The sequence below is a fragment of the Salmo trutta genome, chromosome 1, assembly GCF_901001165.1.
Source record: "Salmo trutta chromosome 1, fSalTru1.1, whole genome shotgun sequence".
Taxonomy (NCBI): Eukaryota; Metazoa; Chordata; class Actinopteri; order Salmoniformes; family Salmonidae; genus Salmo; species Salmo trutta.
This window is the reverse complement of record NC_042957.1, coordinates 32,915,137-32,942,895: the sequence shown is the minus strand read 5'-3', so window position 1 is coordinate 32,942,895 and position 27,759 is coordinate 32,915,137. Positions and strand designations below refer to the sequence as shown.

The following is a 27,759-nucleotide window of genomic DNA, read 5'->3' as shown; positions in this document are numbered from 1 at the left end:
CCCGCGCCACGCAGCGTCTCCGGGAGGACCCGCTCAGCTCGGAACAAAGATGTTCTAATGCTGGGCACAGCTCAGAGTGCTGAGAGCATTCCAACAACAAACATTCCCCTTTTCTCAACAGAGGAGAGTACTGAAAGAGAAAGTGTGGGGGGGGAGTAGCAGAATGAATACATGATGAGCCAAAGTGAGAGGGAATTCCTGTGCTTTCACTCACTCTCCCCATTTGCCCCTCCTGTAAACATTCCCACTCCAAATTTATAAAAGAGACATCACTCCAAAACAGAGCAGCAAACTCAGAGCCAGCCTCCAGAATCCAAACGAAACAAACATGAACACAGCAGATAGACAGGCCAGACTTTCCCTGGGCTCTGAGAGAGAACTGAAGTCCCCCCAATCCGGCCATCAATCGGAACAGTCTTAAGTGTGAGGAGTAGCGGTCCTGGCGCTGATCAAGAGACTTAAGTGCTGCTAATGCATGAGGAATGTCCTGACGTGGAGCTCCTTATAATTTCATAGCTGTTTACCGTATATGTTCAGCTCCTATGAGGTCTGCACGGGTGTTCCAGACTGCCATCTGGTTTCTATCTGGAAGTGCAGATGCAGTGACAACGCTGGTAGTGGCACAGGCTGTGAAATGAGTTCATTTTCAGCTTTGCAACAGGTCAGTCCCGGATGTCGGGTTCACCTCGCACAGCAAACACACACACACACACACAGTCACAAGATGGATTGTTGTGACGAGATTCTACCTCATCTCGCCTCACAGGCCAGGCTAACCAAGAACATCCTGAAATATCATCCTCACCTAACAAAATACCAAAATGGCAAGAGGCGATAAGTGGCACTGTAGGTGTTAAAAATAGGCCTCTCTGGGACGGATACAGACATTTTTTTTCTTCTGGCATTTACACTCTTGCGTGGTGACTCTTGCGTGGTGACTATGTAGCTTAGGGAGAATGTCACAGCACCGCTGATACAAATGGTGCACTCCAGACAAGATGTTGAACAACAACCACTGAAAACATAGTGTCCGTCTGTCTGAGAGGCTCGGCTTCCAACGAGAACAACAAAAACAAAAACCATTCTCACAAATGCCTTTGTCTCGCTGATAAAAAGTGTTCCACAATGTCTAAATGGGGCTAATGTTATCTGTGAGGCATAGACAACCCTGAAAAGACCTGGGATCTTGCCTTTTCAGATAGAGGTATTCTTTGTTGTTGTTTTTTATGTCAGTGCTGCTATACACGACATCTTACCATGTTAAGGATCATGAAAACATTACATCATGCCAGAAACATCCAAGTGAGAAATCAAACCTTGACAAGTGCAGTTTACTGCACATGAATCAATGCCTTCTGAAGGAAAGGGAAGACAAGAGGGAGAGAGAATCCCTGAAAGCCGTTTGTTTAGCAGAAGACTTGATTCAATAGATCAGACATCAGAATCACACTCCGGAGGTCTAGTTCCGAGCTTATTCTCCAACCCGTAAGTCATGAGTCATGTTATAGTACGAGCCATCTCTTCTGCGTAAAACAATGAAATATAAAAATTCTAATTTTGCTACACTCTTGGTTTTAAAGAGGGAACTGAGTGTTTCCATTCATTTTATCTCACAATATTGTAACTTTAAATGATCCTACTTTGTACTGCATACTGTGATATTTGGAATGAATACAACTTTATTTGAACTACTTTGTCCTTCTCAAATTGAAGTCGGTTATAAAATGCATTTGTTCTCATACAACTGATTGATTCAAAGATATTCCAGATGTATAAAGTGGCATCATATCTCCCTCTCAGTGCCATACCTACATGCAACATGCCTCAGAGTGACACAAACAATGGCCTCTTTCACTGCCTTTCCCCATGCTGGATGAGAAGAGGTGCACCATGGGAGCCAGACTGCTTGCTTGTAGTGCATGTGGATAATCGTGAGACATTCAAGGAATCCAAGCATTGGTGAATGTCCCTTTAACTCACAGGCATCTGCTCTTGAACTATATGGTTCAATTAGCCCCCCCAAAAGGTTGCTTTGGAAGGTAGGCATCATGGAATAAAAAAAATGAATCAGGACATTTGGGTTGAGACAGACCTTGCCACTGATCCTAAGGCACTAGCATGTACTCTGAGCAGGTCTTAGCCATGTTACATAGCTGCCTAGACGCCCTCCATGTGGTCCGGGGCTAAGCGATCTTATGGGTTGTACTCCTACTATAATTAACCATTAGCATTAGCTCTAAGCTACAAACCTTGTATATGAGACTAACAGCAGTGAGACACAATGATCCACTGTACACACTTTGCCCTTATTTTACAACACATACATTCAATGGGATCTTATATTGGAATTGAAATATTAAAAAAGAGTGAATTGGGAAAAGTATATGAATTAATTGTTGTTTCTGTTGATTGTTTCTACATAAATTTGGCTACGGCCAAAATTCTAGCACCTGCAGAGGAAGTCACAAAAGGAAGCTTTATTTCCGTAGCAATTTTTTTAAATAAATTGATTCGCTTAAATATATTTAGTCTGGCTGAAAATGTGTTGCAGTGAACTCTGTCAACTAACAGTTGACAACACAGTTCAACTTGGGGTATAATTCATAGAGACTACAATCATCTGACTCCAAGGCTTTCTTAAAGAGTTTTGTGGCTCAACGTATTTCCTCCCAGCTTTGCCGTAAACCAGGGCTCCGTGAATTAGGTTGAGATAGACCTGTCTATTTTCTTCTGTTTCTTCTGATATGGTCCATAAACTAAGCAACTGAGGACATATTTCTTGCTATGCAGTTCAAAAACATGGGGAAAAGTAAACCCAAAGAAATGTATTTCTAGCAAGTAACATGTTCCGATGAATATGACTTTATAAACATAATACTACATAACTGGTAAAAAATCTACAGATGTTATTGTCAAAGTAGCAATAAAAAGTAGCCTTTGTGACCACAAAAACACTTTGCTGTATAACATGAAAACAGCTTCCTTGACAACATAAATGTTACGTTGAGAACATCAGTTACTTACAGGTTTGTCGTCCATGGTGTTAGTAATCAGTAACAAGTCATTCACCAGCAGCAGTGACTCTATAACACCAGTCGTACTGCTATGTAAAGGTGTTATGCCAGTCATTTGATTGGCAGCTCAGGGGTCTGTAGTGTGGGCTTCATGTATCTCTCTCACACAAACACACACACACACACACACAACTCCTCGCAGTAGCACTTCCCATTGGCTTATGGCCCAGACCAATGACAAAGACTCACAACCAAATATGTGTGATGTCAATCTAACTATCCATCTTATCACAACTGAAATAAAACATTCCTAACACAAGCGCACATAAAGGTGACGAAGCACAGATGTGCCTACGTAGTTTATGTTACACCGCAATTGACCCTTCAAAGAAAAATCTGATCAAATCTCTACCATCATCACATTATAACAACAAAAGATCTGAACTGCCAACAGTTCTAACTTTGATGTCCACCAAAGAGGCGGCAAATCAAATTGAAGAAGCTTGTAAACCGCAATACTACTCTATAAACTTGAACATGGTTGACTGTGCATGATAATCAAACCACTGAACCAAGAAAGGTGCTTATAAGAGCTGCAAACGTATAGTAGTACGGCGTAGTTTACTGGGGCTCAGTCACTGGATTGATAGCAATCTATTGATGAATCACACATGAATCAATGACTTTACGAGGCTTCATAACTACTCATTACCCTGTTCAAACAGATGACGCAACGCCAATTATGAATACAGTAAGAAAACGCTAAACTAACCTAAAAGTGGATGCTAATTATGATTAGGACTAATTTGCTTCCTCCCCTCCAAATACAGTCTCTGAATGTAAGATGAAAGAGATGGGACACAACAGTAATCCATCTTAACGCCAGCTACTAAAGCCTTTCATGCAGGCGGCACTATCGATCCAGATTCTCTCTGTCGGTGATGGAAAAAAACACGGCAAGAGGAGCTATTGTCTCGAGAACGAGCGAGAGAAAAGAGCAAACGCTATTGACGTGGCCATAGATACAACTGAGAATTGATTATACTACACAATTATCAAGCTAATTCATCTAAAACTATCTCCCTTTGTGTTCAAAGTAGTGCTGAGCAATTAATGCTTTTTGAAGTCGGTTCGGTTTCGGTTCGAGAATTTTTGTAAATTATCACGGATTTTGATTTTGGGTTTGGATAATTATTTTAGACATTAAATGCAATATGTGGGTTGAATGCTGTGATTGCCTGTCTATCAAACCATAGAGAAGAAATACAATACTATGGTTTTTGAAACATCTCTCTAGATAAAACTCATGTTCTTCAGTTGTAGGTGTATTAGAAATGTGTAAATGCCTCAAAATGATATATTTGATTTTGTAAAGCATGATTGTACACTACCATTCAAAAGTTTGTAGTCGCTTAGAAATGTCCTTGTTTTTGAAAGAAAAGTACATGTTTTGTTGATTAAAATAACTTCAAATTGATCAGAAATGCAGTGTAGACATTGTTAATGTTGTAAATGACTATTGTATCTGGAAACGGCAGATTTTTTATGGAATGTCTACATAGGCATACAGAGGCACTCTAATGTACTTGTCCTTGTTGCTGATAATGGGCCTCTGTACGCCTGTGTAGATATTCCATTAAAAATCAGCCGTTTCCAGCTACAACAGCCATTTACAACTTTAACAACAACGTCTACACTGCATTTCTGATCAATTTGATGTTATTTTAATGGACAAAAAATTTGCTTTTCTTTCAACAACAAGGACATTTCTAAGTGACCCCAAACTCTTGAACAGTAGTGTATGTAGATAAATACATGAACATTTATTAATTGTGTGGACTAAAAGAGACTCAAAAGGGAACATCAAATTTGTAACAATGGGGGTGGTTTTCCAAGCAACATCCTTCAACATCCTATTTTATCTAAAACATACATACATCAAAGATCCACCACCAGATTTTACAGTAGGTATGGGGTTCTTTTATGCTCATGCATTCTTATTTCGACGTCAAACCCAACACTGTTGTGCGTGGCCAAAGAACTCTATTGTCATGTCATCTAACAAATGTAAACGCCTGGGACTTCATGTATAAATCTTGCGAACGCACAAAGCATGCCACAAAACATGCGTGTGCCAGTTTTTCCACATAGAAGTTAGTATTTATAAAAACTGAACTTGACGTGAGAATGTGCTTATCCTCCGGCAAACTTCAGACCATGCGTACGCACAGTTTGTACTGGTTGAAGTATTGCACTGCAAGAAGGCAAAAGTAGCTTCGTAGCCTTGTACAAACGGGGAATGTATGATGACACTCTTATTCATAAAAAAAAACAGGTAGCTAAATATAATAATTGCCGTTAGTGAGAAAAGCGAAAATAATTTTAAATAGGCATTTGGTATTTTTGGTATTTTATTAGGATCCCTATTAGCTGTTGCGAAAGCAGCAGCTACTCTTCCTGGGGTCCACACAAAACATGAAACATGACATAATACAGAACATTAATAGACAAGAACAGCTCAACGACAGAACTACATCAATTTGAAAAAAGCACACGTAGCCTACATATCAATAAACACACACAAACTATACTGAACAAATATATAAAAGCAACATGTAAAGTGCTGGTCTCATGTTTCATGAGCTGAAATAAAAGATCCCAGAAATGTTCCATATGCACAAAAATATTATTTCTCTCAAATGTTAGTGAGCATTTCTCCTTTTCCAAGATAATCCATCCTCCCGACAGGTGTGGCATGTCAAGAAGCTGATTAAACAGCATGATCCTTACACAGGTGCACCTTGTGCTCGGGACAATAAAAGGCCACTCTAAAATGTGCAGTTTTGTCACATATCTCTACCATAAGCCACCTCCAACAGTGGGTGGGCCTGGCTCCCAAGTGGGTGGGCCCCTGCCCAGTGATGTGAAATCCATAGATTAGGGCCTAATGAAATTATTTCAAATGACTGATTTCCTAATATGAACTTTAATTATGTAAAATCTTTGAAATTGTTGCATGTTGCATTTATAGTTTTGTTCAGTATATTTCGGTCAAATAGGCATCTACAGTGAACTCCAAAAGTATTGGGACAGTGACACGTTTGTTGTTGTTTTGGCTCTGTAGTCCAGCACTTTGGATTTGAAATGATACAATATGAGGTTAAAGTGCAGACGCTCAGCTTTAAGTTGAGGGTATTTTCATTAATATCGGGTGAACCATTTAGAAATTACAGCGCTTTCTGTACATTTTCCCCCCATTTTAGGGGACTATGGGACTTTAATGTATATTAAAGAAGGTCAAAGTTAAGTATTTGGTCCCATATTCATAGCATGCAATTTACTCTACAAACTTGTTGGATGCATTCGCTGTTTATTTTGGTTGTGTTTCAGATTACTTTGTGCCTAATAAAAATGAATGGTAAATAATGCATTGTGTAATTTTGGAGTACTTTTATTGTAAATAAGAATAGAATATGTTTCTAAACACGTCTAGATTAATGTGGATGCTACCATGATTACAGATAATCATGAATGAATTGCGAATTTTATTTTATTTATATATTTATTTTTTCAAGTCAGTTAAGAACAAATTCTTATTTACAATGACAGCCTAGGAACAGTGGGTTAACTGCCTTGTTCAGGGTCAGAACGACAGATATTTACCTTGTCAGCTTGGGGATTTGATCTAGCAACCTTTCGGTTACTGGCCCAACACTCTAACCACCTGCCGCCCCTGCCGAATAATGAGTGAGACGCACAAATATAATACCACCCCCAAAAATGATAACCTCCCCTGTTATTGTAATGGTGAAAGGTTAGCATGTCTTGGGGGTATGATATTTGTGCGTCTGTAACTTTCTCAATGATCATTATTGAGAATTCTTGGTTCAGTCAATTCATATTTAAGCAATACGGTTCGAGGGGGTGTGGTATATTGGCCATATATCACAAACCCCCGAGGTGCCTTTTTGCTATTATGAACTGGTTACCAACGTAATTAGAGCAGTTCAAATAAATGTTTTGTTGTACCCGTGGTATACAGTCTGATATACCATGACTGTCAGCCAATCAGCATTCAGGGCTCGAACCACCCAGTTTATAATGCAGCTTATAGGATGGTAATACAGAGTGACAAGTAGCCACGTTAGGAATACTCTGTACAGGAAGAGCTACATTCCAAATGTCAAACTCCATTGTGGATTTTACTGAGCCATACTTGAATGTTTTCCATTCCACAAGTGTGCAAAACTAAATGGAAAATCCATCCCTTTTATCCGTGGTTTTAACTTTCACTCTCTCTTTTAAAACACGCACTATTTTAAATGGTAAATATTCATATTTAATAATACTATTATTAATACTATTATTAATGCTATTATTTTTCTTTATGGGAGAGTTGAATGTTCTGTTCCGAATGTGTTTTCTTCGCTACACTTTTGTTTTCTATTATCGAGAAAACACACCATATACAAGAAACAGGCACAACTAGCCACACCACCACACAAAGCTTCTCCACCAATGGCAGCCTATTGAGAGGCGGAGAGAGAGCTGCCACCGCAAGGCAAATCCTGTTGATCTGGTCGTGAGCCAACTGGTTTACAGTATTTCAACAGGAAGTGGGCACTACGCCCCTGCTCCTCCACGCCCACCTCCTCTCTTTCCGCCCTCCTCCCAACCACCTGTGCAAGTCTCACAGGATGAAGATCCCCAACACCCACCAGTCTCACAAACACTAGCTAGGTCTACAGCTGCACCATACCCAAAACCACACTACGTACGTGTTTGTGTACTTTTACACTCCACTGCTTCGATTTCAATGATTTCAATGAAAATATTGTTCTGTATTTTTGGAACTTGTATTTTAACCGTAAATAAAACACATTTCAATTTTTTTTTTAGAGTAACTAACAGTAACCGCATGATTCTAAATATGAAATGGTTATACTTGTATAACTGCAGGGGCAAATCAATGAAGTACCCTACACATGAAAACAAATAAGGAGAAGTTCCATGAAGCTGATTCATAGATAATCATTATTATGTCCTGACTTGTTTATCTTGACCCTGGAGAAAGGGACTCATTCGATTTTTTCCCCCCTCATTATTCATACAGCGTAAATCATCAGACACAGATGTTGGAGCTCTGTGTTAACATCCCCTCACACACACAGGGAATATTTTGTTTTTCGGGCGAGCCGTTCTGATATGCTAAGCAGTACTAATAAATACGTCTAGAAGGAATGGTGACCTTTGCCAAAGCCAAGGGTTACCTCAGAGTTCACGGTAATGGCTGACTTGCCCTGGGCCTGGGTCTGGCAGACAGACAACAACAGACTGCCATGGGATCATCCCAGCTCTCCCTCTATTCTCCCTCCCTCACTATAACAATGATCTCACTCCCCTTACCAGGACTCCACTGATTGTTTTAAATACCTTCCACTCTCGAATGCTTGAAAGACTGCTGCCTCTTTTTCCCCCCATCGACTAAGGAGAGAAACAGGAAAAGGGGGGGGAAACAAAATTACCTTGGCAGGAAACGTTGGGCCCTCTAGCCACCCTGGGACTCGGGTTCACTCAGGTATCAACCTATATTATTTGAAATGACCGACAACGACGACAAAACCCTTGTAATTTAATAAAGCTCAGTGAGAGAGAGAGAGAGAGAGAGAGAGAGAGAGAGCGCACATGGAAAAAATATCCAAATTTTTGCGGAAGAATTGTTGTTGGCGGGATTGTGAGGAATCCGATGATGACATGGGTTGCCAAGGTGAATGAAGTGAAGGAATACCTCAACACCTAATACCATATCTCTGGTGAAATGAAGATTACGGAAATATTGACAGTATGCCTGTGGACTGTTCATTTGAGATTTTGCAGGTCTGTTGCATCACTCAAATTACATTTTACAATATCATCTTTTTTAGATTTGCACTTTTAACATTATCTATAATCAGAGAGGCAACAAAGAGACCAAAGATAACCCTGAAGGAGCTGCAAAGCTCCACAGCAGAGATTGGAGTAACTGTCAATAGGACCACTTTAAGCCGTACACTCCACAAAGCTGGGCTTTACGGAAGAGTGGCCAGAAAAAAGCCATTGCTTAAAGAAAGAAATAAGCAAACACGTTTGGTGTTTGCCAAAAGGCACATGGAAGTCTCCCCAAACAAATGGAAGAAGATACTCTGGTTAGATGAGACTAAACTTGAGCTATTTGGCCATCAAGGAAAACGCTATGTCTGGCGCAAACCTAACACCTCTCATCACCCCGAGAACATCATCTCCACAGTGAAGCATGGTGGTGGCAGCATCATGCTGCGGGGATGTTTTTCATCGGCAGGGACTGGGAAACTGGTCAGAATTGAAGGAATGATGGATGGCGCTAAATACAGAGAAATTCTTGAGGGAAACCTGTTTCAATCTTCCAGAGATTTGAGACTTGGACTGAGGTTCACCTTCTAGCAGGACAATGCCTCTAAGCATACTGCTAAAGCAACACTCGAGTGGTTTAAGGGGAAACATTTAAATGTCTTGGAATGGCCTAGTCAAAGCCCAGACCTCAATCCAATTGAGAATCTGTGGTATGATTTATAGATTGCTGTACACCAACAGAACCCATCCAACTTGAAGGAGCTGGATCAGTTTTGCCTTGAAGAATGGGCAAAAATCCCAGTGGCTAGATGTGCCAAGCTTATAGAGACATACATCAAGAGACTCGCAGCTGTGAATAGTGATGCATGTTCAAGTTTTAAATTTTTTTTTGTCTTATTTCTTGTTTGTTTCACAATAACAAAATATTTTGCATCTTCAAAGTGGTAGGCATGTTGTGTAAATCAAATGATACAAATTCCCCCCAAAAAATCTATTTTAATTCCAGGTTGTAAGGCAACAAAATAGGAAAAATGCCAAGGGGGGTGAATACTTTCGCAAGCCACTGTATATTACGACAAAGCATGATGTTGACATGCAATAGTTGATGTGATTCATGTGTGCCTACTGTATGTCCTCCCTCACAGGTTTGTGTAGACCCTGTGTAGACCCTGTAGACCCTGTGTAGACCCTGTAGACCCTGTGCAGAGATACAGCTCAACTCTACTTAAAGCCCACACATTAGCTTTCTGACACACCCTCGTCGACGAGCTGTACATTTCTCTGCACAACAATACGTCCTGTAATGCTGAACACCAGCAGAACAAAAGAAATTGTCACAGGGATAACAGCAAGGATATGACCTCAGGCTAAATAGGAAGACAACAGAACAGCATTCTTTTGTCTGACACGGTGTCAGGCTGTGGCCCAACACGATAAGTTAGCGTCAGACAGAGATAGAGGGTAACCTTTACAAATAGAGTAGCCCTCGCAGACTCAGGCTTTCAAACTACTTAAGAGGAAAGCATTAGCAGTGTAAAACAAGTAGTGAATAAGGACGCATTGAGTAAGTTAGAGGCGGGCAGACGAGTGATTAATAAAACGTCTAGATACCGTAAAATCGGACTGTTTGAGCCCCTCTGCTCCACTAGGAGCTGAAAGGAATAGGTCAAGGAAGGCAGTGTGAGTTGGTTGGTTTAGCAATGGGAGGTTGACTGGCGGGATGTGTGAGTGGTCGGTCATTGGTCAGAGGGGCTCCGGTTGTTCGCCTCCACATTTGACTCAGCAGCTGCAGATGGAAAATGCTGACAGGCGGGAGGCGATGGCTCTAAATTTAACTAGGAGGAGATGACTTATATGATCTATTGAGTTCCCCATACACAACACAGACACCCTGCAGACAAAATCCAAAATTCTGCCTCAAATTCACAGCAAAACAGCCCTAATTTGATAAGGTGTGTAACATGCATGTCATCACCACTATGAGAGGAGGGCCCTCAAGGGAGTAGACAACACCTGGAACAGAACTGGGTGTTTTGCTTTGCTCTAAATATAGAACAGGCGTCTTAGGAACACTAATAAAGGTTTAGGAAACGAAACAAAATGCAGACAGGGATTTGTCATCTAAATTATACAACTACTCCCATGGCACACTGGTGCATTTGCTCTTTGGCCCTTCCTTAGCTGGATGTGGTTCTGGTAAAGAACCAATGCCTGCCTGGTGCATGTTGGACTGTAACTGTGCTGCTGACACAGTCAGACAAATAGGCCCAGCTGAGGCTCTTGATGTGGTTCCTATGCCGCCATTTTCCGATTCAACTACAGAAAAAAAATGACTTGCATCACGTACGTCACTCAAGTCCTCTGACGCTTAAGAGGAGAGGACCACACACAGTGGCAGGGCTGGTGAAAACATGCACAGCCTACATTTAAATGCTCCAGTTTAAAACATGTAGCCATGCACTCTCACGTGATACCATAAGAAGATATACAAATGTGTAAATGTACAGGAAAAACAATGGTGTGAAAACCTCATTAAAACGGACATTGACAGTGACACTAGGCTATGAATGCCATTGCTAAACATCTACAAGTGGAACTGAAAAAGGGGTTTCATTTCAATGGAACTGGACAGGAAATGCAGGTGTTGGTATTGACTTCCCATTTAAGAAGCACACTAGTATCCCATCACCAATACAACAACAGTTGTACTGTCAAGCAGGAGCTGAAAGGGACTCCTTTGGCATGATACTCACGCCTTTGCCCTGATAAGAGCTGATTATTGAGACTCTTCAGTGACACTTGAGGCTGAGAGCACTGCAAGCCCACTCCTTGGCATAGTCTTGTCTCTCTCACCAGAGAGTGCGAGAGCACTCCTATGCTGGCGCCCTTTCTGTGAGGGGCTCACCGTGTCCAAATGGCAGCTGTGCCGGCTTTACCACAACCGCTCATCATACTCCCCCAGCCCTCTCTACGCTTCACAAAGGAAACCAGAGGATCCAGCAATGTGAGGAGGACACTTCCAAGCACACAGCACCTCCAAGCACACAGCCATGCCGAGCGCCCATTAGGGGAAGTGATCAAACATGGTGGCATCTTCCAATGAACTTCTGAACAAAGACATCACTGCAAAGTGATCTGAATGGCCTCATTACTACTTCTCCTTGAATGATTCACTTCATTGGATGTCTATTATTTTACGTGACTAGTGGTTCCATCATCGACCCTAGTCTCTGTTGTTTTCACTTAAGCCAAATTCAGACCAAATGTGAGCGAGTTAGTTTGCTGAGATCCGTTTTGCACAATGAAAAAGTAATGGATGATCCCTGGATGGGTTCCTAATGAGCATTATGTTAACTGTCTGCGTGAGCCATCCGGCTCAAGGCCTGAGGCCACATGGTGGGGCTCTGAGGTGATCTAGTCTGTCACTCTCATCCTGGTGGAAAATACAGCAGATTATCACAGACAGTCTGATGACACAGTCACCGGGGTGATTTAGGGGTCTTGATAATCTCTCGCAGGCAGTATAAAAACGCCACGCAAAACAGAGCAATCAGTATCGCGCCCGTAGCGTTTTTGCGTGTGATACGTTTTTGCCACTCTGTCTGTGATATGTTTTATTGTCACATACACCGGATCGGTGCAGTGAACTGGAAGGGAACACAGTGAGGGGCAGGCAACACAGGGCTGTTTCATGGAGGGCTTTTGCAACCGCAGACGGAGCTGGGTCTGGCGCGATAATGAAGTCTGATTTCACATGGTGCGTGATAATGTCAGTAAGCATCACTGCCCCGGACAGTGGGAGAGGAGGAACAAAACACCCAGGAAAGAGAGAGAGAGAGAGAGAGAGAGAGAGAGAGAGAGAGAGAGAGAGAGAAATAAAAGCCCTTGGTCTGAGTTGCATGGTCTTAGAGTTCTCCCAGCAGTGCTGTCCCATCTATAGCTCCCACTGGCTGGGGCCCAGTCAAACATGCCTTTGTGCTGACGTAGGTGAACTATGGGAACACGTTTTTTTTTCGTACTCAAGACTGTGATTAGAGATGTTGGTTTTTTGCTGGTAGGGGTTACTCAAAATGCCTGGAGGGATGAAAACAACCCCTTAACGTGACAATCCGCAGTTGAAACAATTAAAAAAGGGAATCCCCGCCTCTGTTTTGGTAAAAAGCTGAAGGATGGGCCTGGAGAAAATGTAACCACTATCACATTCATAGTCAGAGCTATGGATGCAAGGACTGACCATCCAAGATATCAAAATTATAGTTTTATTCTATGTTTGAAATTATTAGAAGCATGTTTTGAGGCTATTACAGTGTTTGTTTACATTGACAATGTTTACAAACATTTGAGTTAAACAAGCTTATATTTTGGGCTCTGATGGGGTGTGACAGTTGAACTAAACTCATGAGACATCTATAATTCTTCAAGAATCAATGGGTATATAGCATTTATAATTTATATGTCAAAAAAATGTATATAGCAGCTGCAGACTACCTTGCTCAAGACAGATACATCTCATTGCCTTTTGATTGTTACCTCGTAAAAAACACCTATTTATTTTCCTACAGACAGTTCCATTCATTCATGTGCATAATCTACCGAATATCCACAGTGGCAAGAAAAAGTATGTGAAGCCTTTGGAATTACCTGGATTTCTGCATAAATTGGCCATCAAATTTGATCACAACAATAGACAAACATAGTGTGCTTAAACTAATAACACACAAATGATTGTATTTTTCTTGTCTATATTGAATACATAATTTAAACATTCACAGTGTAGGTTGGAAAACGTATGTGAACCCCTAGGCTAATGACTTCTCCAAAAGCTCATTGGAGTCTGGAGTCAGCTAACCTGGAGTCCAACATATGAGACGAGATTGGAGATGTTGGTTAGAGCTGCCCTGCCCTATAAAAAACATTCACAAAATTTGAGTTTGCCTGATGTGAACCATGCCTCAAACAAAAGAGATCTCAGAAGACTTGCATAAAGCTGGAAAGGGTTACAAAAGTATCTCTAAAAGCCTTGATGTTCATCAGTCCACGGTAAGACAAATTGTCTATAAATGGAGAAAGTTCAGCACTGTTGCTACTCTCCCTAGGAGTGGCCGTCCTGCAAAAATGACTGCAAGTGTAGAGCGCAGAATGCTCAATGACGTTAAGAAGAATCAGCTAAAGTGTCAGCTAACGACTTACAGAAATCTCTGGAACATGCTAACATCTCTGTTGACGAGTCTGCGATACGTAAAACACTAAACAAGAATGGTCTTCATGGGAGGACACCACGGAAGAAGCCACTGCTGTTAAAAAAACAAAACATTGCTGCACGTCTGAAGTTTGTAAAAGAGCACCTGGATGTTCCACAGAGCTACTGGCAAAATATTCTGTGGACAGATGAAACTACAGTTGAGTTGTTTGGAAGAAACACACAACACTAGGTGTGGAGAAAAAAAGGCACAGCACATCAACGTCAAAACCTCATCCCAACTGTAAAGTATGGTAGATGGCAGCGTCATAGTTTGGGGCTGCTTTGCTGCCTCAGGGCCTGGACAGCTTGCTATCATCGACAGAAAAATTAATTCCCAAGTTTATCAAGACATTTTGAAGGAGAATGCAAGGCTATCTGTCTGCGAATTAAAGCTCAACAGAAGTTGGGTGATGCAACAGGACAACGACCCAAAACACAGAAGTAAATCAACAACAAAATGGCTTCAACAGATGAAAATACTCCTTCTGGATTGGCCCAGTCAGAGTCCTGACTTCAACCCGATTGAGATGCTGTGGCATGACCTCAAGAGAGCGGTTCACACCAGACATCCCAAGAATATTGCTGAACTGAAACAGTTTTGTAAAGTGGAAAATATTCCACCTGACCGTTGTGCAGATCTGATCCACAACTACAGAAAACGTTTGGTTGAGGTTATTGCTGTCAATGGAGGGTCAACCAGTTATTAAATCCAAAAGTTCACATACTTTTCCCACCCTGCACTGTGAATGTTTACACAGTGTGTTCAATAAAGACATGAAAACCTATAATTGTTTGTGTGTTATTAGTTTAAGCAGACTGTGTTTGTCTATTGTTGTGACTTGGATGAAGATAAGATCACATTTTATGACCAATTTATGCAGAAGTCCAAGTAATTCCAAAGGGTTCACATACTTTTTCTTGGCACTGCGGGTGCATAAATACATTGAAACAGATTTTTCTTGATTATTCAACCAAATTCATGATAAGTAGTGCTATTCTAGGTCTTAATCACCTGACAAATCACAGCGCAAAAGAAAATGGGAAAGTGTGATTTCATGAATCATTAACTTTGGAGTGCTCTTAGCCTACTCCAAGGACAACAGCGTGTTTTTTTTGTGTGGTTGTTTTAAATACATGCAAGGTACAGGGCATTGCTAACATGGCAACATAAGACACCATTATTGATGGAACATAATAGGGTTGATTACCACAAGGCAAAGGAAACACAAAGAGGAGTTAGTATGTAGGCCTGGTACTTCTGCATTTAAGGACGTAGAATGAGAATGGAAAGTCTGCATGGGAGGGACAAACAGTGTCAGGTGGAGAGATCTTGTTCAAGTGTGGGATTTCAGCGGTGGTTAGGCGCTGGGAGGGAACCCTCTGGGACTCATTATGTGTGAATCCCCAAACAATCTGTTTACGTCACAAATGGCACCCTATTTCCTACATAGTGCACAACAGTTGACCAGATCAAAGGTAAGTCAAATGTAGTGCACTGTGTATGGAAAAGGGTGCCATTTGAGACGGGGACAGTCAAATTGAGACAACTTCCCTATAGTCAATCAATGCATGAGAGGGACATTGACCAGTTTTCATGTCTGTCATTATGTGATGAACGGTGAGTTGTGAGGGGAAACTTGGATTTTATGATAATATTGGAATATAAGGTACATGCTTTTTTCTTCTTTGTCTTCTAGGTAATAGAAGTAACTGACTCTCATAATTACTTTGACTGTAAAACGCTGTTGAAAACAGTTACAATAATGCAACTAAAAAAAATAAACGTATAAAGGAAAGAACTGTTCCAACCAAAACAAATTCATCAAAGCACAAAAACAAAATAGGCTATATCATTTCTGATGTAGGTTGTTGGTGTGATATTGCATCATATACTGTATCCAGCCAAGGTTCACTGTCAATGCCTCAAATGATAGATTCAGATTCACTGGGAAAGTGAAGCATACACTGACACTAATAGGGGAAGCATGCGCATGTACAGAAGATAAAGACAGCAGAACAATGGAATCATATCTGCAGCACATGATTACACAAGTGCTACATAGTGTACTTTGCAATCTTGATTGATACAATGCCCTTCCATTACACCAATGGGATAGAGGCATAGTTTAAAAGTGTATATTTTCTACTGTTGGTGTTTCTTGGTTCAAGAACAGAGGAAATGTAATCCAATTAGATAGGCTATACCTAGGCCTATGAGTTATAATGGTGTTATAGCCTTCTCAAGCGTTGAGGCTCAATTTTATGGGAAATTAGTTTTCAAAATTACATACATCAGTCCAAATCATGAACGATCACTGAAAACATATTTTCAACGCGCACATTCATGGCACAATCAGCCACTGTTATTCCGTGGCATGAGCAGTTCGGTTCAAATGCACTAGTAGACAAAGGAATGTCTTGATCCTCTGGGTGCATGTCACACTGCTATAGGCTACAAACTGCGGTAACACTGCATTAAAATGTCAACATCATTCATTTGAAACGCAACGCTTATTTTTTCCAGACATATTCTCATATGACAACGCATGGCCGATGTAAGAGATTATAAATTCTTTGTTTTGTAAGGCTATTTGTGTCAGTCTTTGGAAATAGCCGACGCATCGCAATCCCAGATAGCCTAAATGTGCGGCGCGGAGAGAACACACACACATGACACATTCTTATTACAGCACAGCGCAGCAAACGTGGTCGCCTTTGCACAGCATGCGAGAGAGATGTGTAAACTATAGTAGCCTAATGCACGGATCAAGAGCCGCTTTCCGTCGGTGATTTCAAATGAGGACAAAGCCGCTAAGTCACTGCACCAATTATCCCATCGTCAATTAAAACGTCAATAAAAACATTGAATAGAAATAATGAAATTATGGGAAATAGGTTAAATATGTATAACGGCAATAATGCCCTCCACGTTGTTGCCAATGCAAAGTGAGCGATGACAAAGCACGAGGACCGTCCGTGCGTAAAGGCGAAGCTTTTGTGGCAGGTAGGCTATACAGTATATCGTTTCTCAAGCCACATTGCTGTAGGAAATGCTGGGCTGCTATGAGACTAGGCTGAAGATATGAGCTATTGTAAACACATGTAACCTCAATTAAACTTGAGTTAGGACTATAATGCAAATATGGAGAGGGGGATCAAATCCCCCCAGTTTCATTGAAATATATGCTCTGGCTCTTTAAATGGCACCCTCCGGCTATTGAGCCGATTGCATTGGCTGCTGAACCAAATAAAGCTCGCAGTCCTTACACAGCAAATATTTCGCTGATTTTCTGTGGATTAATGGGGTGATTGTAGTATAATGGATACTAGTTTTACATGAGTGCAGTTTGGCCAACTGTTGCCAAATTGCTTTTGTTACTCAAAAGCAACAAGTTGCACTGTAAAATGTGTGCTAGTAAAGTATTTTTTAACATCCGATTCGTCGCAGGAACACATTCGGTAGCTTTAAAGAATATAATATAATTACTAAATAACATAATACTAGCCTAACAATAATTATACTAATCATAATCATTATTATCGTCAATATAATTTGTCAGTTAAAGTAGCCTAATCGTTAATGCGTAAACTATACTCGTTTTAAGTTTAATTGCATTGCACATTTGAATCACTCCCGAGTTCATTTCTGCAGTGAATGAGGGCGGGAATTCGGACTGGGGGTATTTGCCTTTGCCATGGCCCATTAAACGGTTAAGGCCTTTGCAAGTGACAGCTTCTTTTCTCTTAGCGAAAACAAGAGTCATGCCTAACCCAGACACTCACTCCGACGTGCCTCCTCCTCCTCCAGGATAGCAATGCATTCACTGCTCTCAAATCGGAGGGAGCTCAAATCGGACTGACTCAGATCTTAACAGGATGTGGTAGCCTTATGTTTCACTCTTAAAACGAGTGTTCACAATCAAAACTAGCCTAATAGCTACAACCAGGCAAAAATGATCAGAGGCATGCCGCCAAGTGTTGGAGATTTATGCATGTATTCTTTTGGAGCGGTTTTCATATCTTCGAACTCCAAACATTAACAGTCCCCTCACCGTATAAGTTTGGAACTCCATTCGCCGTTATAAACATACTATAGTCTATTCGAGCACTTGCACAATAATTAAATAATTAAGACAATTCGATAACACATTTCAGTTAAATGGTTGAAATATGCATGCAGCTCACCTTTTAACTTTCGCCTGTTTTCTTGTAATCCAGCCTTTTTGTCCGTTTACCAAAGATTTTTTTTATCACATGGTGACTTCCTTGCAGTTTCCTAAAGCCCCCGACTGCAGGGAGAATACCTTTACTTTACACTATTCGTTTCTTTCTTTCTATTTTGTATTAAGTTTTGTGGTTATAAAAAGTGTTGTTCTTCTTCTTCAGCAAATGTCAGTGTGTGTGATGATCCTGTGCAGCGTGCTGCTCCGTCTCCGCTGTTTATTACACTCGAATGGAACGCCTACTCTGAATGGCTACATTGTTGACATTGGGCCACTGACGTCATTCTAGCCCTCATTCACAACATTACGCGGTGCAGATTGCGTTGGTGCCCCGGGCAGTAGGCACATACTCAAAAAAAATGTCCGCAGTTGAGGTTTGTGAATTCCTATTTCGAGTACGCGCAGCGCGCGACCCTAATCTGTACAAGCAGCTTCTGTCAATGTGAGCAGTTGTATTTGATTTTTTATTTAACCTTTATTTAACTAGACAAGTCAGTTGAGAACAAATTCTTATTTACAATGACGGCCTACACCGGCCAAACCCTCCCCTGACGCGGGGCGGCGTGGGGCGGCAGGTAGCCTAGTGGTTATAGCGTTGGACTTGTAACCGAAAGGTTGCAAGATCGAATCCCCGAACTGACAGTTAACCCAAGGCAGTTAACCCAGTATTCCTAGGCCGTCATTGAAAATACGAATGTGTTCTCAACTGACTCGCTTAGGTAAATAAAAGTTAAATAAAAATGTTTAATAATTGTGAGCTGCCCTATGGGACTTCCTGGCCAGTTGTGATATTGCCATGACTAATACAATATACAGGGCAATTAAGGAACATGCACAAAAGCTGCAAGGATGGGCATAGTTACAGTTCTAAATATATATTCCTTTACAAAGGAGGATATTTAAACCAGATATAAGACACTAGCCTTTTGAATTGAATAATATACTTATAATTACTTTATTACCAATGAGAATTTCCAAATCAAGGAACAAAGAATAGCCTTGCCTACAGTTCATTCTAGAACAGCAACTTTCTTTTACTAGAGAGAACATACATTCTTACAAGAGTTTACGTAGATCTTGGACGAGTAAACCCATGTTGTTGTTCAGGACCAAAGTGTAGGCACGGAGGGAAGCTGGCGGTAGAACATGAGGCATGTTACTCAGGCACGTTTTGTTCTGGATCAGCCCACATACTGTTTGTACAAGAGAGCTTTGGCTGGAAATGTTTTCATTTATAATGTAAGATTCTTCCTCGGGGGAGTTTGCATGTAATTATGCATGATCATGATGCTACAGACAGACAGCTTTTAGTTTTCATCCCAATATATTCAGTTCACTCACTCGACATTTTACAGTGGCACTCGATAAGTGCTGTAACACCCCATGTTGCTGCAAGTGTCTCACTGGTGGTAGGGACATCAAAATACCAACGGGCATTTGTTTATGCAACAGCAGAGCAATATGGGAACAACATATTATTATGAGTGACATAAGACTTACATTTGAAACGGAAGAAAACACATTAAACATGTTATTTGAGATGTATTGCACTGGGACTTGAAACCTGAAATGGTGGAACTAGTGTAGGTCTATACGGTTCCCCAGTTCTATTCCACAGCTCAACAAACTAATATTACAATTCATCTAGAAGCCTGCCTGAGCATCTGTGTGCTCCTCAAAAAGATGATTCCTGCAAACAATAAATGCATGATGATTTTTCATAGATGCCTGTGGGATATTTCTCAATACTTTCAGCTGCACAGCATCACAAACAATAAAACACATTCCCTGCGAGGGATATCTCTGGAAATGACAAAGGATCGCATAGTTATTGGATAGTTCAGCACACTCCCACGGATAGGGACAATTGATTCCAAGTAGACAGGCTCATAGCAGCCTCTTGCCAGGCTTGCAATGGTATGTTAGACAGCAGACTAGATTAGACTATGTACTGCTCTTCATGTAAACTATGGTAGACTCAGGGGGTGTGTAACAATGGTTAATGTACGAACAGCGTTAATGTAATAACTTTTCTATTTGTAATACCTTATAGATTTGTTATGGAACGAAAAGGTTAAGATAACTTGCCTGTTGACATAATAAAATGGTGAACTTTAACGTAATAACGTTTCCTGCTAAATGTAATACGTCAGTACATTAACAGGTGGTTATTACAATAATCGGCGAGTAGCAACTTTTTTGATGAATAATTGAATAACTTCAATCAAGTAATAACATACCAAATAAATGTTTTTATGTAGCCTTATACTTTCCTCAATTTGATGCACATATCACCACCCACTGCCAATTGCAACACAAACAAACTCATGCACATTATACAGGAATATTCATACACACTGTAGAGGCAATCACAAGCACACATTGAAATGTACACACACACACACACACACACACACACACACACACACACACACACACACACACACACACACACACACACACACACACACACACACACACACACACACACACACACGGGGTAACGCTTTACTTGATTATAGATTGCCATTCATGAAACCTTTACAAATCCATTCCTGACATAAATTTTTCGAATAAAAGTTTCAATAGAACACATCTTTAATTTATTTTTATTTTACCTTTATTTAACTAGGCAAGTCAGTTAAGAAAAAAATCTTATTTTCAGTGACGGCTTAGGAACAGTGGGTTAACTGCCTTGTTCAGGGGTAGAACGACAGATTTTTACCTTGACAGCTCGGGGATTTGATTTTGCAACCTCTCGGTTACTAGTCCAACGCTCTAACCTCTAGGCTACCTGCCGCCCCAGGTTCAATTTAGGCTGGGATTCAGTCCGATCGGCCCTTTTCGGCTATCCACCATTTAAAGGCAATTCGACTCTTGTCGCGAAGATCGCATTCAGTAAACGCTGCAGATGTCTGCTCAAACCTTTAATGTCAACCGTGCTACAACTCAGCTCTTCCAAGACTCGAATTGAATCCTGGCCATTGTTCATCTGGAACATGCCTTTTTGCTATCACAGTACCTACGGCCTGACACCATACACACAACAGGATGTATATCAGGATGAGTACCTTGCTTGAGACTTTGTGGTAGACCGGGTTAGAGAGGCCTTGTGGTAGACCGGGCTAGAGAGACCTTGTGGTAGACCGGGTTAGAATCTAGTCTGTGCCCGGATGTGTAACAGAGGTGGTTTGGTACAGATATAAGATCTTAATTTGATCACCTTGTTTTTGACTTGATTTTTCTACAAAAAGTTATATTAATTAGAATTCACACAATAATTCACATTTCCTGTTGCTGCAGGATTATTTTCCTGCTGTGAGAAACTGGTTTAATTAAGATCCTACATCTGTAGTTTGGTGAACCACAATTGCATGTTGAGTAACCTCGTGTGAGACCTGAAGACTTGTGTTAGCTCCCCCAAGATACAAAAATATTACACTTCAGAGCCGTTTTGTGGTTGTGTCTTGCTCAAGGGCACAATGACAGGATATGGCATCTAGGATTAGACACCAGAAACCCTCCATTTGCCGGTTCACAAAGACTAGATTTTTCCAATCGGACCTGGGATTCAAACCAGAAAACCTCTGGTTGTTTGCCCCCCTCTAACCTCTAGGCAACATGCCTATAGTTCGGCAAGGTAACAAGTGACCCAAGTTTGAACTTAGTCAATGACACCAGCAACTGTCTGGCTCACACCTGCCAGATTTAGCCTGTCAGCCCAAAACGGCAACCTTACAGTTACTACTAAATTAATCTCTTTAGGTATCAAAAAAGGTTTCTAAACACACAACAAGAATAGTTTACAGAACCACCTTCGTTACACCCCACCACCCATTTCAACTCCTCACAGATACCTATCCAGGTCACAGCACCAATGGGACAGACTGGTGTCTAACCTACACCATATATACAAAAGTATGTGGACAACCCTTCAAATTCGTGGATTTGGCTAATTCAGCAACACCCGTTGCTGACAGGTGTATAAAATCGAGCACATAGCCATGCAATCTCCATAGACAAACATTGGCGGTAGAATGGCCTTACTGAAGAGCTCAGTGACCTTCAACGTGGCACTGTCATAGGATGGCACCTTTCCAACAAGTCAGTTCATAAAATTTTTGCCCTTCTAGGGCTGCCCCGGTCAACTGTAAGTGCTGTTATTGTGAAGTGAAAATGTCTAGTAGCAACAACGACTCAGACGCGAAGTGGTAGGCAACACAAGCTCACAGAACGGGACTGCTCAGTGATGAAGTGCGCAGCACGTAAAAATCGTCTGTCCTCGGTTGCAACACTCACTACCAAGTTCAAAACTGCCTCTTGAAGCAACGTCAGCACAATAACTGTTAGTCGGGAGCTTCATGAAATGGCTTTCCATGGCCGAGCAGCTGCACAAAAGCCTAAGATCACCATGCGCAAAAACAAACGTTAGCTGCCAAGTGTCGACTGGAGTGGTGTAAAGCTTGCCACCATTGGACTCTGGAGAATTGAATCACATTTCACCATCTGGCAGTCCGACGGGCGAATCTGGGTTTGGCGGATGCCAGGAGAACACTACCTGCCAGAATGCATAGTGCCAACTGTAAAGTTTGGTGGAGGAGGAATAATGGTCCGGGGCTGTTTTTCATGGTCAGGCTAGCCCCCTTAGTTCCAGTGAAGGGAAATCTTAACGCTACAGCATACAATGACATTCAAGATGATTCTGTGCTTCCAACTTTGTGGCAACAGTTTGGAGAAGCCCTTTCCTGTTTCAGCATTACAATGCCCCCATGCACAAGGTGAGGTCCATACAGAAATGGTTTGTCCAGTGTGGAAGAACTTGACTGGCCTGCACAGTGCCCTGACCTCAACCGCATCGAACACCTTTGGGATGAATTGGAACGCTGACTGGGAGCCAGGCCTAATCACCCAATATCAGTGCCCGATCTCACTAATGCTCTTGTGGCTGAATAGAAGCAAGTCCCCTCAGCAATGTTTCAACATCTAATGGAAAGCCTTCCCAGAAGAGTGGAGGCTGTTATAGCAGCAAAGGGGGGGACCAACTCCATATTAATCGAATGAGATGTTCGACAAGCAGGTCGTCCACATACTTTTGGTCATGTAGTGTAGGTCTCCTGCAGGCCACAAGACTGTGTTACCCTGCTAAGCTTAAGCTTGGGCATTAGATCAGGGAGCTTACACAAATCTTTAGGTCTCAGATAAGTTTAATTACACCTAAATCACTTTTCAGGTGCAATCGCCTACTGCCTTGGTGGCCATGAGTAAGGCACTTTGCCCCTAAACTGTTACAATGGCAAGGCTGACCGTGTTCTGCGCCAAGCCTGTTCTGTATTTGGTGTGTCATAGGGTTGGGTACAGTCCATAGCCGCGGGAAGTTGTTCTGAGTAAAAAAAAAAAAAACAACAACAAAAATATATCACCTTTATAATAAAGTATTGCAACTATGCAGACTAACAACAAAATACTATTCCCAATGTGATTAGTAGGACAAGACTTGGTAAAAGTATTACTGCAGCCTAAGTTAATTTCATATCATGGCTTTTTGCAAAAAAGCCTGTTGTGAACAGCACGCATATTTCTTGGTACTGCATAATTACAATGGGTGTGTATGAGAGACGGTTTCAGGACCATGGACATCTATGCAAGCCATCGTGTAAAAAAGTGCTCACCTCGATCGATCGAGCACAGGCTGTGCTGTGCGGTGGGCTATAAGCCTATACCTACGTGTTTGGCCGGAGCAGTCCTACGAGTTGAGGGCGAAAGAGTGCCATGTCCCTTATTTGATATTGTTCCCATTCCCTTTTCGCCAAGTTGAGAATAGTAAACTAGTAGAAAAAGTGAAAGACTAATTGTGAGCACTACTCCAGATCACTTGATATCCACCACAAGGTGGAGAGAAGAAAAGCGGCAGAGAGAGAGACGGGGAGAGGGCCATAGGAGGGAGAGAGAGAGAGAGACCCGACTCAACTCAAACTAAACTGTGTATCAAACAGCAGAGCATGTGTCCGACTCCTAACCATCACAACTGAATAGATAAGCGCGTAAATCATGAGCGCACCGCTTACAAAACAGAGCTGAGAACTCTCCATGCAGAATTGGTCCGATGCCACCCAACTAATTCCAGCAAAGTTAACCCACTTATCAACAGAACCTCCCACCAAAGCACACAATCGTTAGAAATAATTGCTCAACAAACCACAACACAACAACTGCATTAAAGAGAAAAAGCACAGTTGACTAATTTCAGTAGCCAACACCATACTATCCACAAGCTTTTGCGCATAAAGCACAAGAGTAGGCAACACACTATCCTCTCCGAGGACGCAACAGCGATCGGAAGACAGAGGCACAGTTTGATTAGGGTTTCTACTTCTCTGAAGAGACCTCTCGTTTGTGGGTGAAGTTGGGCCAGAGCTCAAATCAAATCAAACTTTATTTGTCACATTCGCCGAATACAACAAGTGTAGACCTTACCGTGAAATGCTTACTTACAAGCCCTTAACCAAAAGTGCAGTTCAAGAAGAGTTAAGAAAATATTTACCAAATAAATTAAAGTAAAAAATTATAAAAAGTAACAAAATATCATAACAATAACGAGGCTATATACAGGGGGTACCGGTACCGAGTCAGTGTGCGGGGTACAGGTTAGAGGTAATTTGTACATGTAGGTAGCGCTCCAGTACCGCTTGCCGTACGATAGCAGAGAAAACAGTCTATGACTTGGGTGACTGGAGTCTCTGACAATTTTATGGGCTTTCCTCTGATACCGCCTATTATATAGGTCCTGGATTGCAGGAAGCTTGGCCCCAGTGATGTACTAGGCCGTACGCACTACCCTCTGTAGCGCCTTACGTTCAGATGCCGAGCAGTTGCCATACCAGGCGGTGCCTGAGGGGGAAAAGGTTTTGTCGTGCCCTCTTCACGACTGTCTTGGTGTGTTTGGACAATGATAGATCGTTGGTGATGTGGACACCAAGGAACTTGAAACTCTCAACCCGCTCCACTATCACACAGTCATACAGAACAGCTGGTGCTCTCGTGCATGCTTCAGTGTTGCTTGCCTCGAAGCGAGCATAAAAGGCATTTAGCTCGTCTGGTAGGCTCGCGTCACTTGGCAGCTCGTGTCTGGGTTTCCCTTTGTAGTCCGTAATAGTTTTCAAGCCCTGCCACATCCGACGAGCATCAGAGCCGGTGTAATAGGATTCAATCTTAATCCTGTATTGACTCTTTTCTTGTTTGATGGTTCATCTGAGGACATAGTGGGATTTCTTATAAGTGTCCGGATTAGTGTCCCGCTCCTTGAAAGCGGCAGCTCTAGCCTTTAGCTCGATGCGGATGTTGCCTGTAATCCATGGCTTCTGGTTGGGAAATGTACGTACTGTCACTGTGGGGACGACGTCGTCGATGCACTTATTGATGAAGCCGATGACTGAGGTGGTATACTCCTGAATGCCATTGGATGAATCCCGGAACATATTCCAGTCAGTGCTAGCAAAACAATCCTGTAGTGTAGCATCTGCGTCATCTGACCCCTACTGTATTGAGCGAGTAACTGGTACTTCCTGCTTTAGTTTTTGCTTGTAAGCAGGAATCAGGAGGATAGAATTATGGTCAGATTTGCCAAATGGAGGGCGGGGGAGAGCTTTGTGTGCATCTCTGTGTGTGGAGTAAAGGTGGTCTAGAGTTTTTTCCCTCTGGTTGCACATGTGACATGCTGGTAAAAATTTGGTAAAACTGATTTAAGTTTGCCTGCATTAAAGTCCCCGGCCACTAGGAGCGCCGCTTCTGGGTGAGCATTTTCTTGTTTGCTTATGGCCTTATAGAGTTGGTTGAGTGTGGTCTTAGTGCCAGCATCGGTCTGTGGTGGTAAATAGATGGCTATGAATAATATAGATGAGAACTCTCTTGGTAGATAGTGTGGTCTACAGTTTATCATAAGGTACCCTACCTCAGGCGAGCAATATTAGACATCGCGCACCAGCTGTTATTGACAAAAAGAGACACACTCCCACCCCTCATCTTACCAGACATAGCTTCTCTGTTCTGCCGGTGCATTGAAAATCCCTCCAGCTCTATATTAACCCGTGTCAGCCACGACTCAGTGAAATTTAAGATTTTACAGTTCTTAATGTCCCGTTGGTAGAATAATCGTAATCGTAGGTAATCAATTTTATTTTCCAATGACTGCATGTTAGCAAGTAGAATTGATGGCAGTGAGAGTTTACTCGGTCGCCCAGGGATTCTCAAAAGGCAGCCCAATCTGCGCCCTCTTTTCCTCCGTCTTTTCTTCACGCAAATGATGGGCATCTGGGCCTGTTCCCGGGAGAGCAGTATATCTTTCTCGTCGGACTCGTTAAAGGAAAATGCTTCTTCCAGTTCGTGGTGAGTAATCCCAGTTCTGATGTCCTGAAGTTATTTTCGGTCATAAGAGACGGTAGCAGCAACATTATATACAAAATAAGTAAAAAAATAAGTTACAAATAACGCAAAAAAAGAGAACAAAATAGCACAATTGTTACGGGCATGTAAAACGTCAGCCATCCTCTTCGGCGCCACCTTAACAGATGAAGCATCCTCTGGGACTGCTGCATGGGGTATTTTTTGTGATGTCTCCCAACATGTGGACTTAGAGCAGCAGGTAGCCTGTGTATAGCTGCATGGGGGGGTGAAGGGAGTCAAGGGACTGTGCATCCAGTTGAGTTGTGCTTCCTTTTGCAGCGTTAATGATGTTTTTGTTCTCATCTTGCTGATATTCCTAGCCCTTTCTGGTTGAATCTTCTCTCCATTTCTGAATGCACCAGATCCACCGATTTCAAAGAACTGAGGCTGATGGCGGGTTTCTTTGATTGGCTGTACCAGGTTTGAAGAAATCTGATATACTTTTCTGAGACATTTAGATTTTGATTGACCTTGATCTTCTAAATCCTAATTGCTAGCCTACAGGAAGGAATGAACCAGAAACGATCAACCTCGCGGTAACGCATTGTCAATGATTGGTTGTTATTTTATAGTAGAAATGTCTGGTGAGACTGAGCTGGATGGTTGCTGGTGTTACTGACTGGGTTAGTTATGCGTAGCACAAGACGGGGTTAGCTTGTGGAGCTAATGCTCTTCAGGTTTCAGGCAAGGTTACTCAACATGCTAAAATGACAACATTTGCACTGATGCCATCCAGATCTGGGTTCAAATAGCATTTGAAATACGTCAAATAGTTACTTTAAGCTGCTTGAGCCTGCCTGGACTGCCAGATTGATGAGTTTTGCACTTTTGGGACTACTCCATCGATGTCCATCAAAATAAGGGAAATAATACCTACATGATCGGTTGAAGTTATTACATTATTCATCAAAAACGTTGCTACTCACCTGATAACGGTCTAACTACCTGAAATAGTTATTACATTAACCGTTCA

The 27,759-nt window shown here is 41.8% G+C and overlaps 1 protein-coding gene across 2 annotated transcripts in view; it reads right to left on the bottom strand.

The window, feature by feature from the left end:
- Positions 1–18,690, bottom strand: part of LOC115194273 (transcription regulator protein BACH2) — a 95,901-nt gene extending 77,211 nt beyond the window's left edge. Inside the window, exon 1 of one of the 2 annotated variants that reach the window (XM_029753895.1) lies at positions 18,310–18,690. Coding sequence is in view for 1 of the 2 variants with exons in the window: in XM_029753883.1 (XP_029609743.1) it covers positions 3,025–3,129 (105 nt within the window). In the remaining variant the exon portion in view is untranslated. Of the gene's footprint in view, positions 1–3,024; positions 3,456–18,309 lie in introns of those variants that run through there. The other variant, XM_029753883.1, reaches the window with a different exon arrangement.
- Between the last annotated feature and the right edge of the window lie 9,069 nt (positions 18,691–27,759).